This window comes from Cajanus cajan, chromosome 2 (genome assembly GCF_000230855.2).
Source record: "Cajanus cajan strain Asha chromosome 2, NIPB_CcT2T_4, whole genome shotgun sequence".
Taxonomy (NCBI): domain Eukaryota; kingdom Viridiplantae; phylum Streptophyta; class Magnoliopsida; order Fabales; family Fabaceae; genus Cajanus; species Cajanus cajan.
Genome location: NC_138518.1, coordinates 1961980 through 1987615, shown reverse-complemented (window position 1 = coordinate 1987615; position 25636 = coordinate 1961980). Strand labels below are relative to the sequence as shown.

The 25636-nt window shown below is 28.1% G+C and overlaps 3 protein-coding genes across 4 annotated transcripts; 1 reads left to right on the top strand and 2 right to left on the bottom strand.

The window, feature by feature from the left end:
* Positions 1-1096: 1096 nt before the first annotated feature.
* On the bottom strand, positions 1097-3037 carry LOC109791795 (2-methylene-furan-3-one reductase). The gene is made up of 4 exons (XM_020351143.3): positions 2758-3037; positions 2339-2659; positions 1716-1875; positions 1097-1571 (listed from the first exon to the last, which is right to left on the bottom strand). The coding sequence occupies exons 1-4, from the start codon at positions 2968-2970 to the stop codon at positions 1306-1308; spliced, it is 960 nt and encodes a 319-aa protein (XP_020206732.2). The 5' UTR covers positions 2971-3037; the 3' UTR covers positions 1097-1305.
* A 7153-nt stretch (positions 3038-10190) lies between these two features.
* On the bottom strand, positions 10191-13854 carry LOC109791796 (2-methylene-furan-3-one reductase). 2 transcript variants are annotated; one of them, XM_020351144.3, is made up of 5 exons: positions 13638-13854; positions 13105-13324; positions 12650-12973; positions 11165-11324; positions 10191-10838 (listed from the first exon to the last, which is right to left on the bottom strand). In XM_020351144.3, exons 2-5 carry the CDS (start codon positions 13315-13317, stop codon positions 10564-10566), a joined length of 972 nt encoding a protein of 323 aa, XP_020206733.1. In that variant the 5' UTR covers positions 13318-13324; positions 13638-13854; the 3' UTR covers positions 10191-10563. The 2 variants fall into 2 exon arrangements, with proteins under 2 accessions (XP_020206733.1, XP_029125812.1); XM_029269979.2 differs by lacking the exon at positions 13638-13854 and having other exon boundaries at positions 13105-13405.
* A 7457-nt stretch (positions 13855-21311) lies between these two features.
* LOC109791793 (2-methylene-furan-3-one reductase) lies at positions 21312-24481 on the top strand. Its single transcript, XM_020351141.3, has 4 exons — positions 21312-21638; positions 22429-22752; positions 23453-23612; positions 23962-24481. The coding sequence occupies exons 1-4, from the start codon at positions 21417-21419 to the stop codon at positions 24228-24230; spliced, it is 975 nt and encodes a 324-aa protein (XP_020206730.1). The 5' UTR covers positions 21312-21416; the 3' UTR covers positions 24231-24481.
* Positions 24482-25636: the final 1155 nt, after the last annotated feature.

Genomic DNA, 25636 nt, shown 5'->3' with positions numbered 1-25636 from the left:
TCTTTACCTATAAATATATCTACATCAAACCTTCATGAGGTAAGTAATCTTACAGAACACACTTAAACGCTCCAAATACCTACTAACTTAGGCACTGGAGTCCATTTTGCAAATACAACCAACATTTGACATTTTGATATCAAGGATGGAGGAATTGGGGACTAGGAACTTTCAATAGAAGACTTCTTATCTCCATTTTTTGACAATTACTTTTCATAGTGGATCATCAAGATGCGGTGTGGTTAGAAAATTGTTATGTATGTTTGAAGAGCTCACTTCCTATAAACAATGTATAGGTTGCAAGGTAGATTAATAGAGGAAGGATTGAATTTCCTAGTTGTGATTCCTGTGAGTGGTTACATAGTATTAATTAAACTTACTTAGAATGAGAATGTATGTAAATTGGTGAAGGTGACCGAAAATATTATACATACAGAATCTTTTCTATAAGATCTGAGGGGTCGTTTTGCTAAAGTGCCATTACATGCATGGAAAGGTGAATTCTTTAAGTTGATTGTAGGCAGTTTTGGATAATATATATGCCAATACTATGAATAAGAATAGATTATACACTGCAAGAATACTGGTTCATATTAAATCAGGGAAAAACAGAGTTTGGTTAAAATTCTTGTTAATGATTATTATTTGTTTTGCAATTTGATTGGTGGAGGAGGTGTTTTCAATTATTGATATATCAGTTTTGTTATTTTCATAATTGTTATCTTTTTTTATAACTAAGAACTAATCTGTATGCACAAAATGTGATTTCTGTTGGCTAATATAATTATGATTGTTTAGTTCAATTATTAAATATTTAATCTTCATTATTTTATTCTTTCCACATCTCACGAGAAAATTTTTTTTTTGATCAGCCTTTCAAAGTAAAATTTGAAAAAGATAGATTAATTGAGAGAAGCATATGTACGCAACAATCGAAAAGGTTTTTCTTTGCTAAAAAAACGACAGTTGAACTGCAAACTCGAAAGAAGACATAAACTACAAGTTCAAATGGAAGTGACTCAAGTGAGAGATCACATGCCTTATACCTACCATTTCTTATATCCAAATCAGAACTCAAATGAGAAACCGTCACAAATGCATCCACAAATTAATACGAGATTCTTTTATTACCACCAATTAGCAAACTCCCTTGTCTAGCAATGCTGACATTATTAGAACACAAAATGCTAAAGCTGTGCTCTCTCTCCCCTAATCACTCATATATTAATATTGCCATTATAACACAAATTAGGTCAGAATGCACAGCAGAACTTGGTATATATATGCATATATAGTTATGTATGTTTATGGAATTTGATCTATGACTAATTTCCCAATGGCTCTATTTGTCTTCAAGTATGCAAATGCTTCCACAATCTGAGAAAATGGAAAGGGACTCTTAGGATCCAAAACTGCCTTCACCTTCCCACTTTCTAAGTAAGGTTGCAATTTCTCCAACACAGCACCATTTGAAATGACAAAGAAAGGGATAACCGGTGGAGACACAGGTAGTACTATTGACAAAACTTTGCCCCCTTCTTTTATAGCCTTCAATGCCTTGCCACTCTCTCCTGTTTTGGAATCAATCAATTAAATTTCAGTAATAATAATTAATAATATATTAATTAGTATGAAATCTATGTATTATATATACATGATCCAACTAATTTCATGTAAATTAAAGCAAATAATTTATGTTCAGTTTCAACACTGACCTACTGTATCGAACACTACATCAAACTTCTCTTCCAGTTCTTCAAAATTCTCTTTTGTATAATCAATTGGCAAGTCTGCTCCTAAGTTCCTTAACAAATCCAGTTTCAAAGTACTAGCAGTGGCTGCAACCTTAGATGCGCCAAAAACGTGCTTGGCGAGCTACATCATCAAAAAATAGTCAAATACACAACAAATTGTTTAATATTTTATAAATATTATATTAATAGTATATAATTATGTTACAATATTTGTGTAAACAAACCTGTTAGAGATTTCATATCAATGAAAAATATTATCAATATAGTGAATAAAAGTAGGAAATAATCTTTATATTCCTTACTATTTTTATAAAATTGAGTTAGATCATATATAATTCATTTTTTTATAAAAAAAAATCCATGAAGTAAGGTTCACATAGGATTAAATCATATGATTTGATGAATAAATAAAACTTCTGAAAAAATTATGTTCTAGAATTTAAGGTTAGAATTAACTCAATCCTACGTAACTAATCTATTAAAATAAGAATTGTGTCTCAATTATGTATGCTACTTTGACTATTTCATTAATTGACATAAGATCTTTAACATTAATTAACCAGTGAAGACAAAAGACATAAAACCTGAATAACAAGGGTTCCAATTCCACCAGCACCTCCAAGAACAAGAATAGATTTGCCAGCAGAGAATTCCAGTTTTTCAAGTGCTTGATAAGCGGTGATGATGGCTGCAGGAATAGCAGCAGCTTCAATAAAGGTCAAATTGGAAGGTTTATGAGCCAATAGTTTCTCTTCAGCAACAGTATACTCTGCCAAAGTCCCAATGGATTTTGGACGCACAGCATACTCATGGATATCACCATAAACTTCATCCCCCACCTTGAATTTTCTCACTTCACTTCCCACTCTTACCACCACACCAGCAACATCAAACCCTGGAGCAGTCTTAATTTCCAACACCAAACACATCATCAAACGATACAAAATGAAAAAATAAAAAAAATACTGACTACACATGAAACAAAATGGAAAAATCTGCTTACAGGAAAGGGAGAGTCAGTGTCCTTGAAAATGCCAAGAGCCCTCTTATAATCTATAGGATTAAGGCCTGCAGCCACAACCTTGATGAGCACCTGATCCTCGTTGATGTGTGGTATAGGTATGTTAGATTCAAATTTGAGAATCTTTTCTATGTTCCCATATTCATAGTAGACCCAAGCTTTTATGAGTGATGGAATGCTTGGAGTGCTTGCCATATTCTATGTGGCCTGAAGGGAAAAGTCAGAGGATGTGAGTTCCTAGTTTGCAGTTGAACTCTGTGGTGGGTAGTATATATATTTATAATGAAGACCCGTTTGTATAAAAATATCTGATCATTTATAATATATAGGTATAACACGTACCTCATTTTCTATATTGGAGAATATGTATTCCATTTAATTTTTTAACACAAAGTTGACAATATGTATAAAGAGAGAGATAGGGAGAGGTAGGATAAAGTTATTTTTATAAAGTTATTCTATCATCCGTAGTATTAAATTTTCATAATACATTTATTTGATTAAAATCTATTATCGAATAAATTAAGTTTACAAATTTTTATAATTTTTTAAAATATATATATACATAATATTAATTACGAAAATTCATGTTAACATACAGTAAATGGTCATCTTGTTTTGACAATTTGAAAGCCCAAATTCACTATCACGTTAATATAAAGTATGTGGCTAAAATAATAATAGAAATATTTATTTAGGGATCAAAATAATAATTAGTTAAATTGATATAAGATTATTTGATAATTTTTTAATTTTAAAAAATTTTGAACTAAAATGACACTAAATAGTTAATTCATGTGTATTTTTTAATTTTGAACCAAATGTTACACTTTTAATTTCTTTTTCTGAATATTCATACCTTTTGTAATGATTCGACTTGTTCTATATACACTGTAAGACATGACTACTAGCAATGGAAAATATTCAACTTAAAATTATAGATGTACAAATACTATAGCATATATTATATTGCACAAATATAAAAGAATATCAACTAAATAAATAGATGCAATACAAATACAATTATCCAATAACATAATTTATACATCTTAAATTGTCAATTGAGCAACTACACTATTATACAAACCTACAACTAATGGGTAGCCATCCAAAACATCTAGCTCCAATGCCCTTGTATGACCTCCACTGCAACATTCTAACCCTCCCTACCCTGCTTCTATATCACGTATGATCATCATAATCCACACCATATGGAGACATGCAAGGATAAGTTAAAATAAAAAAGAAACAACATAAATACATCATGGAAACATCAAATCATTTTCTCAACTTCAACAACACAACAAAACAACACAATTCAACATAACACAACTCCAATTCAACACAGCATCACAAATCATCTCAGTTCAACATAATATATGAACAACACATTCAACTCAATACATCATATGTTCAACACAACAACTATATGCATCATCACACACTTCAACTAGGAGATCTCCTACAACACAAGATGAACAGTTTAAGTGACTTGATCTTACTGAACCGACAACACAGAATGATCATTTTAGACTTGTTAGATCAACAACAAATTGGATATAAATCCACAACATAACAACCTAGTTTCTCGGATGTCACCACTTAAACAAAGAAATATAGTACTACTGTTAGGGTATAACAGTTGGGTACAAGCCTACCACAACATTAGCTAGCTTAACCAAGTCTCGTATAAGATTAGCCCACTAACTATCCTCCAAATACCACAACCTTTCAATACTCATTTAATTAGGAACTAAGTTTTTAACTTCGTACTTTACTTGGTTGTTCACTTGTAATCAGTATAACTCGACATGGCCCCCATACTATGGTCACTTCATACATGTGTGCCTTGACCTTACCCACATACAGCACCAACAAAGTCCTAAAGGAGAAACAACATAGCCTCCACTTCAAGGGTCAACTTCTCAAGAAAGGTTTTCAACTTGGCTCTTGGAACACCACAATACAATATCCACACAATGAAATATGCAATTTTCAAAAACATTTCTTCTAGTTCTAAGTGATCAACACAACTCAACAACACAAGAACTCATTATAGTTACAACACAACAACAAAATCAACACATAACTTTGCAACTCACATCTCAAATTCAACTCTATAATCAATCAACATCTCAACAACACATGGTATATATTCAACTAAACTCCATAGACAACATACAACACTGTTAACAAGTAACTCAAGACTCATATCCACCTCTCAACTATCAACACACTATAAAATCATCACATACTACTTCAACATTTCAATTTATTCATCACATATTCATGCATGTAACAACTTAAACCAACAAGAAAATCACCACTTTATCAACCTCATCATCATGTTTTTCTTCAACAACTCATGTATGACGCTACTTACCTTGTGCTTGGCGCCATCCAAGCAAAGAGTTCTCTACCTCGATCACGCCTAACACTACACATCCCACACCCGAAGTGGCTAAGGCAGAGGCCCCTGTGAGTTCACGCTTGGCATAGTAAAACACCACGCTCAAGCCCATCTCAGGTAAAGAGTCTCTACCTGAGTCTCACTTGATGTCACCATCTCGACACCTAGCAAAATCCAAAAAGAGAACTCTAGCTTGGCCATTTTGGGTGCCAAACAACATTGGGCCTAACATCACTAAGTCAAAGAATTCCTAGAGCTCCCACGTCTAATGTCATTCAACCATGCTCGACACAGTTCCAATCCGAGATAAGTCTCTCTTCTCATGCTCTGTATCACCCATCCTACATTGAACGTGATCAAACAGAGAGCCTCAAATAGAACAACACCCGATACATTGAAGGCGCACCTCGTGCAATATCAAAGTTCACTAAATAAATTATTTTCTTAATATGTGAACACATAATGTCTAAACACTTCACCATTCCATCATGTTCATTTCACTATTTTTAATTGCTTATATTTAATTGTTATGATTAAGTATAACTCTAAAATTTCATCTAATAATTAATATAAATGGAAGAAAAGTATAATTTATTATTGATTTTCGTAGATTTACAAATTAAAAATTACAAAATAAAAAACTGTTACATTTTTATTATATATTTTTTCTATGTTAATTTATTTAAATTAATAATGCATTACACTTTTTTTTAAAGGAATAATGAATTACACATGTACCCTTATTATACTTGATAATTTATTTTTATACAAGAAACTTTAAAAGTCTAAACAAGATCAATTAAAAATTGTAGAAACTAAAATCACTCGTTGACTGGAATGCGTGCGAGGATGAATTATTCAACTAAGCTCGGAAAAAAATAATTATAAGTTGAATGAAGAAGAGGCACGCTATCAAGAAAACACGTCATGCATGACGTGCAGAAAATTATTTTGATAGAATTTATTCAATAAAATAAAGGGCAAGAGTGAGACACCATGGGTTCCTCAAATTATGGATGATGGTATTCGATAGTAAAAAAAATAATAAAAAAAATAAAAATCTTTACATATATGATATTTTACTTACTTTAGTCCAAAAATTAAAAGAAATACGTGACCAAAATAATCCACTATTATATATTAAACATAATCAGTTATTAGGGGACTTCTTTAAAGAAAGCATTTTTAATAGGATATTTTTCTTCAATTGAATTTTTATTTATTATATTTATTTATAAATTTTTAATATTTTCAAAGTAAATTATTAGTAATTAAAAATAATATTGTGTCACAATATAACTTTTTTCTTATCATAAATTTAACATGTAATTTTTGTTTAAAAATATTTATTTATACAAATTAAATATATTATAAATATTTAAATATAATATTTTTATATATAATTCGTTATAAAATTTAGTTACATGTAACTAGTAATTAGTTTGTATAATGCACATATAAAATGTTTAAACTCTTTACAAATATTGGTTGGCATAAAGTAATTATAGTAGATTGTGTCTTTTAATTAAGTTGTCTCGAGTTTGAATCCTAAAATTGAAAATGAAATAAATTATATTAAGAGAAAAATATTTACCTTATGTATGTTCATGTCATTGAGTATGCAATAAACTATGTTGAGAGAAAAATACCTACCTTATTTGTGCTCATGATTTCTGATAAAAATTAGTTATCACTGACACAAGAAAGTTGATCTTATTTAATATATATGGGTAGATAAGTATTTCGTTTGAGGTGGATAAGAATTTAATTTTTACATTTCATAGGCTAAAATAAAAGTAATATTAAAGTATATTTAAGGATTAAAATGATAATAAGATGTTAAGTTTAAGAACTTAAACTTATGTTTGTGAAAAATTTTAAATTATCAGATAATTTGAAATCAAGAAATTTGAATTATCTTAATTTAAATTTATTTCACTTATTAGATGTTTATTTGAACTAGAAAGAAAAAACACTTTAAAGTAAGATATAACCGATCATATTTAATATGTAGTGGTAGATAAACATTTAGTTTAGGGTGAATAAGCGTTTAGTTTGCATTATATAAGATAGAATGAAAGTAATATTAACATATATTAAAGGATTAAAATGATAATAAGTTGTTAAGTCTGAGAACTTCAGGATGTGTAAATGAAAAGTTTTAAATTTTCAAAGAATTAGAAATCAAATAATTTTAATTACTTTGATTTAAAAAAAAGTTTCACTTATTAAATGCTTTATTTGAACTAGAAGGAAAAGACACATAGTGTCTCTATATTTTTTAAATAATAAAAAAATAACAGTGTGATTAATTAGAGAATGTGACAAGTTCAAAGACTTACGAAAATTCAAAAGAGTCCGTGGAAATAATTATAAGGACAAAATAATTTAATAAACTATACACGAAAATGGATATATCTTCTTGATTAAAACTTTAACATTAAACTTTACAAAAATAAATAATAGATAATTTTTAAATATTTAAGAATTAGTATTTTAATTTTAATCTACGCAATGAACATAATAAATATTTATTTATATAAAAATATAATAAATAAATATTTTAGAGTATATAAATCATATTTTAATTTCGTGATAAATAATTTATATTGTGATAAAAAAAATATTTTTAACTATTACTTTTTTGAAAATAATGTTAAAATCAATTTAAAAGAATAGAAATTATATATATAGAGATGAAAGTTCAAATGAAACCGATGTAACTTTTATTAAGTATTACACTATTTAATAAATTTATATTAAATGTGAATTTTGTAAATTCAACCATTAGATTGAAAGTTCTTTATTATTAGATCATATATACAAAATTTTATATTAATTCAAATTGATTTGATATTTCATTTTTATAAAAAAAAATTGACGTAATATATATATATATATATATATATTAAAATATAATAAAATATGAATACTTTAATTACTTTTAAATTATTGTTCAATTTTTAACAAAATTTGATATAAACATATAAAATAATATGAAGTTATAATTTAATGGTTAGATTTACAAAATTCACATTTAATATAAAAGTTATTAAGTAATGTAATATTTAGTAAAAATTACACTAGGGTTGTTTGAATCTTTCTCATATATGTGTGTGTCTATATATATGTGTATAGATGAAAAAAAATATTGTTAAAGATAAGAGATTATGAAAACAAAATTCCCAAAAAATTATTTAAAAAACTAGCTAAAAACTTATTAATTAAAAGATGAGGTATAAAATACACTAAGATTTGAAATAGTTATTTTAGTTATATATATAGGTGCATTAGAAAATAATTTTAACATTAAATAATTTAAAATATTTAATAATTTAAAAAATATTGATACTTTTTACATCAAAATGAGAGAAATAGGATGAGGTAGGAGAGAAGAGAGATATGTTTGGAGATCTCACTTCCAACAAAGAATGTATAAGTTGCAAGGTAGATTAATAGTGGAAGGATTGAATTCCTTGTTGTGACTCCTATGAGTGTTGGTGTTACTTAAATCTACAAAGGAGGAAAAGAAGGGGAGAGGAGGGAGACATGAGAGAGAAAAGAGAAGGGGAGAGGGAAGAAAAGAGAGGACAAAAGAAGAATAATATGAAAGAGGGAGAGAAGGAAGATATGGAGGTGATAAAAGAGAGAAAAAGTAAATATGCATAAATTTTAATTCCTATATTTTTTTTTGTGGAATTTGAAAATTTTACAATTTTAGCTACTTTCGTAAATTATTATAATTTTCAATTTCTTCTTAAATTTCAACAAAATATTTTAATTTTGTATATTTTAAGTTCTCCAAAAAAAAATTAACTATCCTCCTAAAACTCCTCAATCAAATACAAAGTAAATGAAATAATTAGAATTTCAAAAAATCATTTTATTTTTTTTATATGTTTGTGACCAAAGTGTTATCGACATGCATTTTTAGGAACTTAAATGATATTTTATCCTAAAAATATTAGATCATTAGTTGACCTATTCAACTCTACTAATTGAGAATGATTGACCATAAACAATTCAATTATGAGTTCAGTTACTAACTGGTGTATGAAATATTTGTGAATTTTTAATAAATTTAAATTAACTTATGACTAAATATGTTTAATCTATGTATAATAAGTAAATCTTAATTTTATTTCTTGTAAAAAAATTATTATTTTTTATCTCTTCAAAATTGAAAATCATTTTTTTTAGTCTTATTATTATCTGACACTAACTATTATGTGTTGAACGAAAGATTAATTACCAATTAGATAATACATTATATAATTTGTGATATTATATTAGCATGTTACACCTCTACAAAAATTTAAAATATCTAAAATAAATATCATTTTTTAATAAGGACCAAAACTAAATTCTAACTATTTTATAAAAATTAAAAATAATGATTTTAAATTTTAAAAAGATAAAAAATAAAAATATTATTGAAACCAAAATTTTAAACCCGTTCATTTTATGAGAAAAGACGATTGTGGGCTTTGTTTACCTGTTTAGGCTTAAGTTGCGATTTTGATTTCTTTTTGTTTATATATATTTTAACGTCTTATGTTGCCCTTTAACATTTGAGTTTCAGTTTTGAAATTTTAAAAATGGTTTTTGGACAAAGAAAAATTCAAATATCAATATTGTATTCATTTCTTTCTTAAATAGATAAATTTTAAAAGATTTCCTTTTCTGTAGGTGGCTGAGAAGTGGAGAACTGATAAAAAGTTCCATTTGTACTTTCTTTAATTGTTTATTATTATAATATAGATTTGTGTTTCCTTTAATTGTTTATAATATAGATATAGATATTGATTTTGGTGGAGCTTCTTGTTGAGCATATACACTTATTAGATTACATACACATTTCTTAGTTTTCTTACTCCTACACTAGTACTTTTTATTATTTAAAAACATTTCACTAACACTCTTCATTACATTAAATTCCTGAATTGTTTAAAAAATATCACATCGTAACTAACCTCTTATAAAAGAGATTATAGTAAACATTAAAAAAAAAAAAAAAAAAAAAAAAAAAAAAAAAAGAGGTGTGTGTAATCAAGTTTAGTGTAATTTATTTGTAGAGATTATTGTTTGAGAGATCACATGTCTAACCTATCATTTGTAGTATCCAAATCCAAACTCATCAAACGTGAAATTGTCTCGAACAAATTTATATATACGAGATTTATTTGTTACCAATCGACCACTCTCTTAACAAGCATTAATTGACACTATATTGGAACATACAAAATGCTAGTTGTGCTTTCTCCTAATGATTCATATACTAATATTAGCCTTATTAACACAAATTTATATACTAATATTAGCCATATTAACACAAATTAAGGTCAGAATGCACAACAGAACTTGGTATATATGCATGTTTATGTATGTTTATGGATGGGATGTATGACAACTTTTCCAACGGCTCTGTTTGTCTTCAAGTATGCAAATGCTTCCAGAGTCTGAGAAAATGGAAAAGGAGTCTTAGGATCCAATATTGGCTTCACCTTCCCACTCTCTAAGTGAGCCTGTAATTTCTCCAACACAGCACCATCAGAAGTGGCCCTAAACGGGATAGCAGGTGGAGTCACAGGTTGTACTATTGACACAACTTTGCCCCCTTCTTTGATAGCCTTCAATGCCTTCTCATTTTCACCTGTTTTTGGAATCAACCATGTCTTAGTTTTCAAAATTAATAACAATAATAATATATTAGTGTTGTATGCATTGTACATGACCACACTAACTTCATGTAACACATCTTTGGTTTGAATAGAATTAAACTTGATCTGCTTCAGTTAAGTTTTGAATTTTAATATTGTGTATGAAAAAAATATGATGGAAAGCAAAAATTTTACTAAATTTAATCAATCATATTTTCTATCAGAAATTAGTCTAAAATAAGTGGATACTTCATACCAATAACTTAATTATGTAAACTAAAGCATATAATTTGTTTATTATTCATTTTCAAGATCTGACCTAGTGCATCATACACTACATCAAACTTTTCAGCCAGTTCTTCAAAATTCTCCTTTGTATAGTCAATAGGCAAGTCTGCTCCTAAGCTCCTCAATAAATCCAGTTTCGGAGTACTAGCAGTGGCTGCAACCTTAGAAGCACCAAAAACATGCTTGGCAAACTACATCATCAAACAAATACACAACAAATCACTTAATATTTTACAAGAATTGTATTCATTGTATATAATTATGCTACAAACTTTGTGCAAACAAAACCGGTGGGTGAGTTAAGGTTCACAGAGGATTAAATCATATGATTTGCAGAAACAAAATCAATTAACATATTGGAAGAGTAAAATTAGCACAACTCTTCATTTTTTTTCCTAAAACTTCATGTAAATTAACTCTTAGACAGTGAAGAATCTATTTGGAGCAAAGTCCAGACACTTGTTCTTACTACCATTTTACACATACATATTTTCTAGAAATAATATATTTTAAAAATAAAAGTTATATTTTAACTATATATATATATATATATATATATATATAAATTATTGTACGTATAAAATATAAATTCGGAGGAAATGATCATTTATCTGATGTCTGTCAAACTTTTGAAAGAGATCAATTCTCATATATGATGAAAAATACTTCTTGATATTAATTCAATTTTGTTTAAAAGTTTAATGATTATATATATATATATATATATATATATATATATTTTCATGTTCACATATATAATGTAATATATTAAAAAAATAATTTTTGATAAAATAAAATTTGTAACATGCATGTTACTTTTTATGCTTTCTATTTATTGTATACGTTGATTAAAAAAATCAAAATAGTAGAGATTATAAGATTGTATACGTTGATTAAAAAAATCAAAAAAAAATTGAAAGATTTTTGTTTTATGTATAATTTTTATTATAAAATATATTTTAAAATAAATTATCATCTAAAAGTTTATACTAGATATTAAAAACATATTTATATCATAAATGAATTAAAATTGATTTTTATAAAGTTTAACATATTTATTTTTATATTTTTATTATTGCTAAATTATTATAAATTAGGTCTTTAAGGTGGTAGTTCTAACTAAACATTTAAAATATGCTTATGACATATATTTTTAATGAAAATTAGGTTCAGATCTACTAAATTATAATATAACATAGTCTAACTTAATTTATTTTCACTTCTAATCATAATCATAAATATAAAAATTTGTAAAAAAATAATTATGATATATATTTATATTTTTAAAATTTATATATATAATTTTAATATTATAAATATATGAATAAGTATTACCTCAATTATCTAAAGTTTTTAGATTTATTACTACTCTTAAAATTAAAAATTAAGACTAATTTAATCTTTTAAAATTAATTATAAAATTTAAATTAACCCTCACTTATGCAAACTATTTAATTATATTGTTAGTCAATGTAAAATCTCTAATATCATCATATACATATGAAAGACATCAAACCTGAATAACAAGGGTACCAACTCCACCAGCACCTCCTAGAACAAGTATAGATTGACCAGCAGAAAGCTCAACTCTTTCAAGTGCTTGATAAGCAGTGAGGATGGCTACAGGAAGACTAGCAGCTTCCACAAAACTCAAATTGGAGGGTTTGAGAGCCAATAGTTTCTCTTCTGCAGCAGCATACTCAGCCAAAGATCCAATGAAATTTGGATTATTCACAGCGAAGTCAATTATATCACCATAAACTTCATCCCCAACCTTGAATTTCCTCACTCCACTTCCCACTCTTACCACCACACCAGCAGCATCTAAACCTGGAACAATCTTAATTTCGAACACCAAACAAAACATCAAACAAAACAAAATGATAAGGTAAAAATTACATTAGTGAAACAAAATGGAAAATTTTGCTTATACATATAATTAATCTAACTCAATAATAATAATATTCTTACAGGTAAGGGAGGGTCAATGTCCTTCAAATACCCAAGAGCCCTCTTATAATCTGCAGGATTAAGGCCTGCAGCCACAACCTTGATTAGGACTTGGTTTTCCTTTATGTGTGGTATAGGTATGTTGGATTCAAATTTGAGAGTCTCTTCTATGTTCCCATATTCATGATAGATCCAAGCTTTCATGTGTGATGGAATGCTAGAAATGCTTTCCATTATATATCTGAAGGGAAAAGAGTTAGAGAATGTGAGAATTAATTCCTAGCTAGCTTGCAGTTGAACTCAATGGAGTCCGTAGTATATTTATAATATGAAGCACCAGTAAATACAAAAAGAAAGTGAATAACTAAAATATATTTTAAGTCTCTCTATATATATTTTTTATATTTTTTAATTATTCAAATTAAGTGTCTCACTCCAAAATTTATTATTTTATCAGCAACGACAAAATTTATTTATATATGAACACAAATTGTGGCAATTGGCTCAGGTTAAATATTACATTTTATGAACAAGTTTGGAAGAGGTCTTCTTACCTATAGCAGCGCCCCTGGCATAAAAATTATCAGATTCACATGGACAAAGTTGTGCCAAAGCTTTGAATAAAATTGTCCAATTCCCCCTCCCCGTCCACACAAAACACCTAAATTTCATCTAATGATTAACCTAAATACAAGAAAAGTATTCTTTTTGTCAGCCAAAAGAAACGTAAAGTATTCTTGTTGTTCATGCTTCGAGGTGTGGTTTTGATGAGAGATGGGTCCGGTGAATGGAAGGTTGTGTATGTGAGGGTACTTTATCAGCCCTTGTGAATGGGAGTCCTACGGCAGAAGTATCTATTGGTAGGAGATTAAAGCAGGGGGACCCGTTAGCACACTAGTACAAAAGAAGTATTTCACGTCGGATATTTTGAGCTTTTTACGTCAAAAAAAAAGTCGACATAAAAGCGGGAGACGTAAATTTACGTCGGACCTGTAAATCTGACGTAAATTTAAGTCGGACATTACGAAATTCAACATAAAAAATAGTAAAAAAAACAAAAAAAAAACATAAGAATGCAAGCAGAACGGTCCGTTCTGCTTGCAGCACGGCCCGTTCTGGTTGCAGCACGGCCCGTTCTGCTTGCAGCACGGCCCGTTCTGCTTGGAGAACTGGCTGTTCTGCTTGGAAAACGGGCCGTTCTGCTTGGAGAATGGGTCGTTCTGCAAGCAGAACAGACCGTTATGCTTCGTAGAACAACTCAAAAGAAAATGCCAACGTCCTATACAAATAGAACAACCAAAAAATTGGATAAAACAGATAGTCACAGTAGCAATGCGAAGTAGAAAAGTGTTAACGAAACCTTTATTCATACCTTATGAGCAGCAACAGTGTGCGAATGAGTAACAAAGAGTTCATCCCTCTACAAAAGACAAAAAAACGATTCAGTAACAAAGGAGAGAGAGGGGGTTTACAGAGAAAAAAATGAAAAGTGATGAAGAGTGAATGCGCGCAGTGTGCCTCGCACTCTCTTATTCAATTTTGCGTCCTTTTTTACGTCGGACCTGGTAGGGTCCGACATAAAATGTCAAATCTACGTCGGACACAACATACCTCTGACGTAGATTTGACCCTTTACGTCATACCCTAACAGATCTGACGTAAAAAAGTTCGCAAAAATTACAAAAATGCCACCGCATTTTTTTTACGTCGGATTTTCGTATTTTCGATATAAAAGGGGTGACGTAATATACTAATTTTCCACTAGTGGCACCATCTCTATTCCTGATCTCCGTGGAAGGTCTTAGATTGTTGATGACTAGGGCTTTAGATTTGAATTTGTTTACGGGATTACACTTGGGTGGTGAGGGTCCGATGATTTCTCTATTACAGTTCGTGGATGATACTTTTTTATTATTGGAGAAGCTACTAGGCAAAATTTGTGGTGTTTAAAGGCCGTCTTGCGCTGTTTTGAGTTAATTTCAGGTATGAAAATAAATTTTCACAAGAGCTGCGTGGTTGGTATCCATTCAGGGCCAAATTTCATTGATTTGGCAGCTGTTTTTTTACATTGTAAGGTGGGTCAACTACCGTTTAAGCATTTGGGCTTACCTCTTGGTGCAAATCCTAGGAGGTTGTCTACTTGGAAACCAATACTTGATGGATTACGAAAGCGTCTATCCTCTAAGCATAGGCATTTGTCCATTGGGGGGAGGGTGACCTTAATTAATTCGGTTCTGAATGCTATGCCCATCCATTTTCTGTCATTTTATAAAGCACCGAACTCAATGATTAAAGAAATTGTATCCATCCAACATAATTTTTTGTGGAGAGGTGTCAAGGATGGCTCAAAGATTCCTTGGGTAAAATGGAGAATGGTGTGTAAGTCTAAGGTTGAGAGGGTGGACTAGGAATCAAGGATTTAAGATTGTTCAATTAGGCACTACTAGGAAAATGGGTGTGGAGGAGCATGCTTTCTCCGGGGATGTTGTGGGCTAAAGTTCTTCAAAGTAGGTATGGGCGCATTGAGTCCTTTTCTAATTGCTCTAATATGTGGACAGGAGGGCTTCTTGGTGGTGGAAAGATATAGTGTGTGTGCTACAACAAGGAAATTTTTTGTTAGATGAAAATATTGATCGTTGTATTAGTGATGGCACTATGACCCGGTTTTGGGAGGATAAGTGGTTAGGTGGTTTGCGCTTGTTGGATGTCTTCCCTCATTTGTACTCCTTTGCCAGTGATCCTTTGTTAATGATGGCACATAATGGAACTTGGGAGGGATCTAGGTGGGTGTGGCAGGTTAAGTGGAGAAGAGAACCTTTTATCCATGAAGTTAGTAGTGTGAATACCTTGTTGGATATGCTTCAAGGTTTGCAGATTTTCCCTTCTAAGCAAGATTATTGGAGATAGATTTGTGATAAGTACCTTTGGCTGCAGCGCTTGTTGGGTGGAGAATCTACATATTCTTCAGATTTTCAACAAATTATAAAAAGTCTTTAGAAAAGCAAGGCTCCGATCAAGTGCTTGGTGTTTTGTTGGCAGGTGTTTTTGAATGCGTTTCCCTGCAAATCATTGTTACAAGTACGTGGTGTGGTGTTGGATAACAATTTATGTTCTTTTTGTTCTATATTTGTTGAAAACCCATTTTTTCTTTTTTTAATGTGCCCTATAGTTTTTAATACTTGGTTAGTTGTGGCCAATTGGTTGGAGGTGGCGGTAGTCCTTCCTAGTTCTTTAACTTCTCTTTATTTATATTGGTCAAATCTTGGTATTTATAAAAAACGTTCTCAGTGTTTTCTAGTAGTTTGAGTTTTTGTTATCTGGTCACTATGGCTTCATCGAAATGTGATCACATTTTAGCAAGGTGTTATGGATTGTAAAGAAGTGTTGGACAACATTAAACTGCGTTCTTGAAAGTGGATAACTAGTTCTGTCCCTGGATTGTCTTTTAGTTACATTAACTGGTATCATAACCCGAATTTATGTTTCTCATAAACTCGACTTTATTTTTATTTATAATTATGTTTTTTTGTTCCTTGTAATGGATTGGAGTACCTCTTGTACTCCCTTTTAATTTAAATTCCTCTTGCTTATAAATAAAAAAGAAAATATATATACTTTAAATAAGTGGAAACAGTTTATTAAATATCTTACATAAATATTACATGAAAGACATAAATTTTTCCTGCTAATTTATTTATTTATTTATTATTATTATTATTATTATTATTATTTTATTATTATTATTATTAGTATTTGTATTATTTTTAGTATTATTATATCTTACATAAATATTACATGAAGAAGAAAAAAACTCGTTATAAATGAAAGGTGAATTAAAAAATTAAAATATAAGAAATAAAATAACCAATAAAAATAACAACAATTAAACAATTAGAAGCAATTGGATCAAATTATATATTTAGAAGGTACAAAAATCTTTAAATCAAACACTCATAAATATTCTTAAAATAAGGGAGCACAAAGTGCCCTCCTCAAATATAGGTAAGTACATTAATTATTGATAATTGTTCAAATATAAATAAAGTTTCACATCGTTCAAATAAGAGAATGAATATTAATTCATATATACATAATTATCTTTATTGATCAAAGATCTTTTTGTTTAAAAGTAAAATCATAAAGTGTATAACATCCCATTTATATTTATTAAAATTAAAATATAAATACAGGAAATTAAAATTATAGAAATTATATATAATCACCCATTGATTGAGTTCAGGATGAATAATTCAATTAAAACTTAAATATTCTAAATATGGACAATATGTGTATATATGTAGTAATCCCTTACACAACAAATATAACATCCATTTTATATTTGATAAAATTTTTATACGAGGGACTGTAAACAATTAAAAATCCAAAATCTAAAAATGAGCAAATAAAATTATACAAAATAAAATCAACTGTTGTCTGAGTTCGGGAGGAATAATTTAATTAAGACTTAAATATCCTTAAATGTGAACAATATATTTCGAATATGAAGACATATACTTTCACCATAAACTTCATCACCTTAAACTTGAATTTCCTGGCTTCACTTCCTACTTTCACCACCACACCAGCAACATCTTACCCCGGAACAGTCTTAATTTCAAGCACCAATATACAACATTAAATTATTATTACAAAAAAAAATTACATGACATAAAAAGTATCATTATATAGATATAATTCTATTTAATATATAACTACACACAATTTTAGTATTGTTTTTAAATAAAATTTAAAAATATATATTATATGTCACTATAATTTATACTTATATTTTTTAATAATATATTGATATATATTATATGTATAATATAGGTAAAAGTAATTTATAATAAATATTTTATCATTATAAGATGTGTGCCATTATATAACAATTTTTTTTAATAAATGTAAAATAAAAAATAAAATTATATGAGATGGTAAAACATGGAAATTAACGTTGCCTAGAAATGTGATAATAAACCCAAGCTTTTTTGTGTGATGGAATGCTAGAAATGCTTGCCATTATCTTATAGGGATTTGAAGAGAAAAGAGTAAGAGGATGTGAGATTTACTAGCTTGCAGTTGAACTCAGTGAGTCAGTGGTGTTGGTAGTAGAGTGAAGCACGAGTAGATACTTACATACTAAATAAATTATAAATTATTATAATTTTACATCACAATTTATTTTTTGGCACTACTTCCGTAACTTCTTTTTTTTCATAATGAAAATATGGAAAGAAAAAATTGAATTTTATTTATCTTTTTTAATGATATAAAAAACTATGTGAAAAAAATATTATAAATAAATTGTTAGTAAGGAAAACATTGAGAAAAAAAGTATAGATACCGTTAAGTGTTGTTAGGGTTAATTTGGAGTATATAAATTATTGAATTAAAATTCTATTGGAATTAAATAATGATAATAAATAGACTTAAATATGTTTTATTTTTTAAAATTCAGAATAAATTTAATTTTTATTATTTAAATTTAAAATAAATATTTTTATCCTATAATCAAGAGAAAATCTTGTTTTAATTCTTTGGGCAACCGAAACCATAATAATTTCAAACAGTTATATACGTAGTATTATCTTCATTTATTGTTATATTTTTATTCATAAAAATATTAATAAATAAATTTTGTACAATAATATCTAATATATTCTCTAATAAAATTTAAACGGATAAAATAAATAAAATATTTTTAAATTACAGAAACTAAAATAATTAATTTTAAATATGAGATATCAAAACTAATTTTACTACCTCCCCTTCAATTCCCCTAGGTTCTAAGTTTCTCCTTTATTATCTTTTAGTGAAACTTTTCGACTTTTCGTTTTGGTCATTAGGTTTTGATCATGCATGGAGACAATTTGCAGGGAAGGTTCATGATGTTATGTCACGCTCTCGATCATCATTAATTCCTTTTACCCACTGCATCGTTTTTAGATCATCATTTTAGTTTATAAATATATTTCTTGTTTGTTGAAATTAAAATAATTAAATAAATTTTAAAATTTTATTTAATTCTCTAAAATTATTATTTTTTTCACTTCAACTCTTATAGTTCAAGAATTTAAGTAATAATAATATTTTTTTATAATTAGATATTAAAATTAAGAATATTAAGTCTCATGTTTTTTGTCATCTCAATTCTTAGTTCGTAAATTTAAGTGATAATATTATTTGAACATAAGAAAAAAAGAGGTCTGTTGATCTATCTGTATCTAGACAGACATACAAGTTTTGTGCCATGCATCAAAGAGAAAATTTGACACAATAATACCTATCTTATATGTTCACCAATGATACGTCTCCACTAAAGATTAGTCAACACTTCCACTATATATAAATATCGAATACTTCTCTATTAAAAAAAATAAAATTAACTATAGATAAAATTGTGCTAACCTAGAACAGTAAAAAACATTAACCACACAGGATTGTACATACTAAAAATAGAACATGTGTGGGATTTACTGTTATTATTAACCGAAACTATTCTATAAAATAAAACTAAGTTGCAGTTGAACTCAGTGGAACAAGTAATCTATTTATTCCTATTATAATATAAAGTAGATACGTTTCAATAATTTTTTTCTTTCTATTTTAGATTGTATACTTTTAAGTTTGATCCTAAATAAAACACTTTTGAAAATTATTCACCCTCCATAATAAAAATAAAGTAAAATAAAATTACACACTCAGTGTGTAATTTATAATTATCTATTTTCAAATTTTAACATTTTTATTAAGTATAGTATAGTTTTATAAATTTTGGAAAATGTGAAGCAAACCATGGAGCAACAATATATGCATAGAAAATGGCATTGAATAAAAACGAGATGAACAGCAACTTAATGTTATTGAACCGGCCATTTGGCGGCCATAAACGTCTCAACCCTTAAAAATAGTATTTTGATAGAATATATTATTTGAGTACAAGGATGAATAATTCAATTAAACTTAAAAAAAAAAAAAAAAAGTTGAATGCTGAAAAGCACAATGTCAAGTAAACACACGATGCATGACGTCCTGCAGAATTCATCCAGTGATTTTGAGTATTTGGAGATGTACATCCGATATTCAATAATTTGTGTTTCAAAGTGTTTCGTTTGATTTCACTGGTATTTTAGATGTAACTAAGGTAATTTATTTTACTTGATTTAAGGTTAAAAACTTTTACTTTTATGTTCTTTCTCTAATTAGTATATGAAAATCATGTAATTCGTATATCTCTCTCCATGATCATATATGTGAGATCATGTAATTGGATTAGAATATCATGTCTCTTATATTTTGTTTATTAATAAAAAAATGCTCATAAAAAATAATCTCAACCCTGGTTTTAAAATATTCCACAACAATAACAATTAGATAAATATTATTATTGTGAAAAATCGTTAATTTCAGTGAATAAGATTTTAATACATTTCTTAAATAAGGTGAGTTTTAATTGTACGTCTTATTTCTAATTGATGTGAGACTTGGATTTTGATTTGAATTTTTTTTTCCCAATTGTCTTATTTCCAATTGATATAAGACTTAAGTTTTGACTTTGAATTTTTCCAATACATCTCTTTACGTATGTCTCGTATTATTGAACTTGATACGTGAATGAATGGTAAGTACCTCTTTTTAATTATTTAAGATATCTTAAAATAGTGAATTTGAGCTTAATTCAACCTTACAAAATTATTTTGTAAAGTAAAAATTATTTTTCACTTATATATTTTTTAATTGTCTTATTTAGTCGATATAAAACTTAAGTTATTGTTAATAATATTAAAGCATTTATTATAGAAAAAACATTATAATCAAGTTCTGCTGGGGTTATATATAAAATAATAATACTGCATATTAAATTGGGGTAGGTACGTAGCATGATTCATAGGCACTTCAAATTAAGATATCCTTTTATCGGGCTGCTATGTATGTTTGTATATTCATTTAAGTAACTAAATGCGATCATCCGAAATAAAATATATCTAAAAGTTTACTTGTTACTCAATGATTGGTAAATGTTCAAAATAATATTTTAATATGTTAGCAACATTTAAAGATTTAATACATTCATTATTTAGAAATTAAAATAATTATTAAAATATTAGTTAAAAAATGTTTTAAAGGGTACCCCACATGCTAATTAAAAAATGAAACGAGACATGCAATTTTCCGAGATGAGATCCCAACGCTGAATTTCCATCAAATTAGAGTCTATAAATATTTGCCTTTATGCACTTCATGAACATTAACGGATCAAAGTCCATTTTCCTTATTCTCTCTTCCAAGAACATATAATTAATCAATAATCCATCAATCTCTAACGTTCCCCTATGGCAGCTGATGCTTCAAGTGATCCAACTTTTCCAACCCACACAAAAGCTTGGTACTACTCTGAACATGGTGCACCAAATGTTCTCAAATTTGATCCCAATTGGCCCTTACCCCAACTCAAAGAAGACCAAGTGCTCATCAAGGTCATTGCTGCATCCCTTAATCCCATTGATTACAAGAGGATGAACGGGTTGTACAAGATTTATGACCCTCATTTACCTGTATGTACAACTTCTACTAATCTTTTAGGTTCCTTAGATAAAATTATTTTTAGAGTTTATTTTGATAAACTTTTTTAGAAACACTTTTAGAAGTAAATAAAAAATAAAATAAACTTTTTTTTTATATCTAAAGCTAGTTTGTTAAAAATAAGTTTAAGAAGAAGTGAATATAAGAGAATTTTTATAAATTAACTTATACATTAACTAATTTTATATTAGAATTTCTTATTCTATTATTTTTTTTCTTCTATTTTCTCTCTTAAAAGTGCTTTTAAATTAAAGCAGTTTATTTAAATAGATGCTTAGTCTTTATATTTTAAAAAATGACAATTTTGATCATCATATATTCTTTTTAATAATAAGTTAATTGATTTCCATCCTATTATCTTAAGTTTCATAAGACTAATTTTAATTGAAAATTAATTGAGAAATTTGTATCACATTTTGCCTAATTTATATATGTTTATTAGCTTGTATAAAATTTGTAAGATATATGAACAAGGTGTGATATAGTTAATAAATAATTTTATCCCTTAAGCACATAATTAGCATTGAGATTGATCTATGGTCTTATAGAAAAACACTTGTTAAAAAATGCCAACTTTTTAAATGAATTAATTTTCAATTTTTTTAATGATTAGTCTTTAGCTTCTAATAAAGGTATATCTTATATATTCTCCCAAAAAAAATTCTAAGATGTTTTTCTAGCTTATAATTAATGCTTTCGATTCTTGAAAATATAAAATTTAATTCCTTTCATTAATTAATTGTATGGGGGTGGTGTGAGAAGACTGTTCCAGGGTTTGATGTTGCTGGTGTGGTGGTAAGAGTGGGAAGTGAAGTGAGGAAATTCAAGGTGGGGGATGAAGTATATGGTGATATCAACGAGGAAGGAGTAACAAACCTAAAGGCCCTTGGCACTTTGTCTGAGTATACTATCGCAGAAGAGAGGCTATTAGCACACAAGCCACCAAATCTAAGCTTTGTTGAAGCTGCTGCCATTCCTGCAGCACTTGAAACTGCTCATGAAGGCCTTCAAAGAGCTGAGTTTTCTGCTGGAAAATCTATCCTTGTTGTGGGAGGAGCTGGTGGAGTTGGTCACTTTGTTATTCAGGTATATTTATATTCAAATGATTTTAGTTGGTCATATGATAGAAAAAGACAAACAATAGTTGGTCCTATTATAATTATTTTGTGTTTTTATCTATCATATGAGGATTAATTCAAATGAAAAGTACCCTTCTCTTTTTTATGTGTATTAGCTTTTAATTATTAGATTTTATATTTAATCACAGAATGTGACATGTGAGGCAATATATATAATGTTTCTGTCGCATTTCATTTATTTATACATTGTGATTCTTACGGAATATTATGTATAATTGAATTATTATTTTAAAAATTATTTTATAGTAATTTTTATTTAATTAATAATATAAATATTTTTGTTTCCCATGTTATGTGTCAAGATGAAATTCAATTACCATCATACAAGCATAATAGGCACAAAATTGTTCTAACAATTGATATATACTTTTTTAAGGTGAATTTTGTTATCATAATAATTATACTTAATTTAAATAAGACTATTTCTATATATATGTGGTCTATAAAAAATAAATGAAATTTTATTAATTAATCTTTTCTTATTTTTTTATTATAAAGGATTGGAAGGTATGATTAACCTAAGAGTAGTGTAAAATTAACAATGAGTGTGAATATTGTAGGGTGTTGAAAGGATAAAGAAAACATTATTGTGTGTGATGTGACATATATCTTTAACATAATTTTGGCATGTATATGTTGGGGTGTAGCTTGCAAAGCATGTTTATGGCGCATCAAAGATAGCAGCTACTTCTAGCACTGGAAAACTTGAACTTCTAAGGAAGTTGGGAGCTGACTGGGCTATTGATTATACAAAGGAGAACATTGAAGACTTAACAGAAAAGTTTGATGTAGTCTACGACACCATAGGTCAGTCCTTTAAACCAAACTATATATAATTAGTAGAGTATACATCAATAAAACTTAACTAGAGTAAATTATCCGTAAACTATAATTTATTCTAAATACAATTTAATAAATATTTTAGATATTATTCTATAATCAAAATTGAAGTTTTACTGATATCGTTTACTTTTATAAAAGTTTGTACATCCAAACAAAAATTCCAACTCATTATGAACAATACCAATATCATTTAAGAAAGTACATTTTTGTTCACTTAATGTATCTATCTATGAATGGCTATGACTGTAACTATAACATTGTTTGTAAAGCAGTGATTAATTCTCCGAAAATTCATGAACACAAACACATGCAGGAGAACCTGATAGAGCATTGAAGGCCGTTAAGGAAGGTGGAAAAGTTGTGACAATAATACCTCCAGGACTTCCACCAGCTATATTTTTCGTGCTAACTTCTAAAGGGTCAATCTTAGATGAGTTAAGACCTTACTTGGAGAGTGGTCAAGTGAAGCCATTACTCGATCCAAAGACCCCTGTGCCATTTTCTCAGCTTATTGAAGCCTATTCCTACTTGGAAACCTCAAGAGCCATAGGAAAAGTGGTCGTTTATCCCATACCTAACTAGCTCAAACGTCATTATTGAATATTATTGCACATTAGTAACTGCTTTTGATGGTGAATATTTAAATAAATATATATATCATGTGTATGTCCTAGTTAGTTAAGGTTTCAGAGTTCAGACAGTGTCTTTTTTCATGTAATAAATTTGCCTATTTATAGATCTCTATTTTATATGAAATCAAAGTCAAAGAAAGTTTACGATATTCATGTATTCTAGATTTATCCATATAACCTTCTATAGATGGATTTCTCTTCCATGTATTGATATAAATTTTTGCAACATTCACTAGATATTATTATATTCATCTTCCACTACCAAACCTACTATTATTAAAAAATTAAAAATAAATCTATAATATATAAAAAGAATATTTCTCTTTAATTTTCTTCTCTCTTGAGGAATATAGGTTGCTTCACCTTCTTGAGCTGGTTTAATTAAAAGATTTTTTAATTAAAATAATTTCATGTCAGATAAATTAAATTAATGGTTCATGAATAAGATGCTATTGTGGCTTACTCTTGATGCCAAAAATAAACAGAGTTTAACAAAAAAATGTAAAAGAAATATGATGAAAATTTGAGGTACTAAAGATAAGAGAAAAAATGAGGAATCGAAAATAAATTAGGTTGATTTAATTTTAGAAGTTCAAAAACATATTTAATCCTTAAATAAATATTAAAATGAAATGAGATGAGATTTAAAAGATATAGAAGTAAATATAAAAATAATATAAAGGAATAATACTTGAATTTTAAAATTATATATATATATATATATATATATATATATATATATATATATATATATATTATGATGTTCATTGATTATTGTTCACTTAAAATAGATCGTTTGTTTAGTGTGAAAAATATTGTAACGACTCGTCATGATCTCTACATTCAAAGATAAACAAGTAGTAGCAGAAATAATTACTAACTTGTAGTTATATATATACTTACAGATACAATAATATGTACTATATAACTTGCATATAAAGATGAAAAATAAAAAAGACTAATCAAATATATGCAATATAGATACAGTAATCATGTAAATATAAACTATACAACCTAAATTGTCAGTCAAACTATATAAAATACTACTCTAGGATAATATCCAAAAATATAAGCAACATGACCATCCTCTTGATAGCCACCACAGCTGCAACACCTCATACACATTCCTACTTTGTTTCTATATCATGTATGATCATCGTAGTCCAAATTATACGAAAACACACAAGGGTAATTTAGAGTTTTAAAGAAAAAACATATATACAACATAAAACGTTAAAAACTAATACATCATCACATCTTCATCTCATCTCCAACACTATCGACACACAACATCACAATACAATCAACATTTATCATCATGAACACTCAGTCTATTACAACACAATATTAACTCAA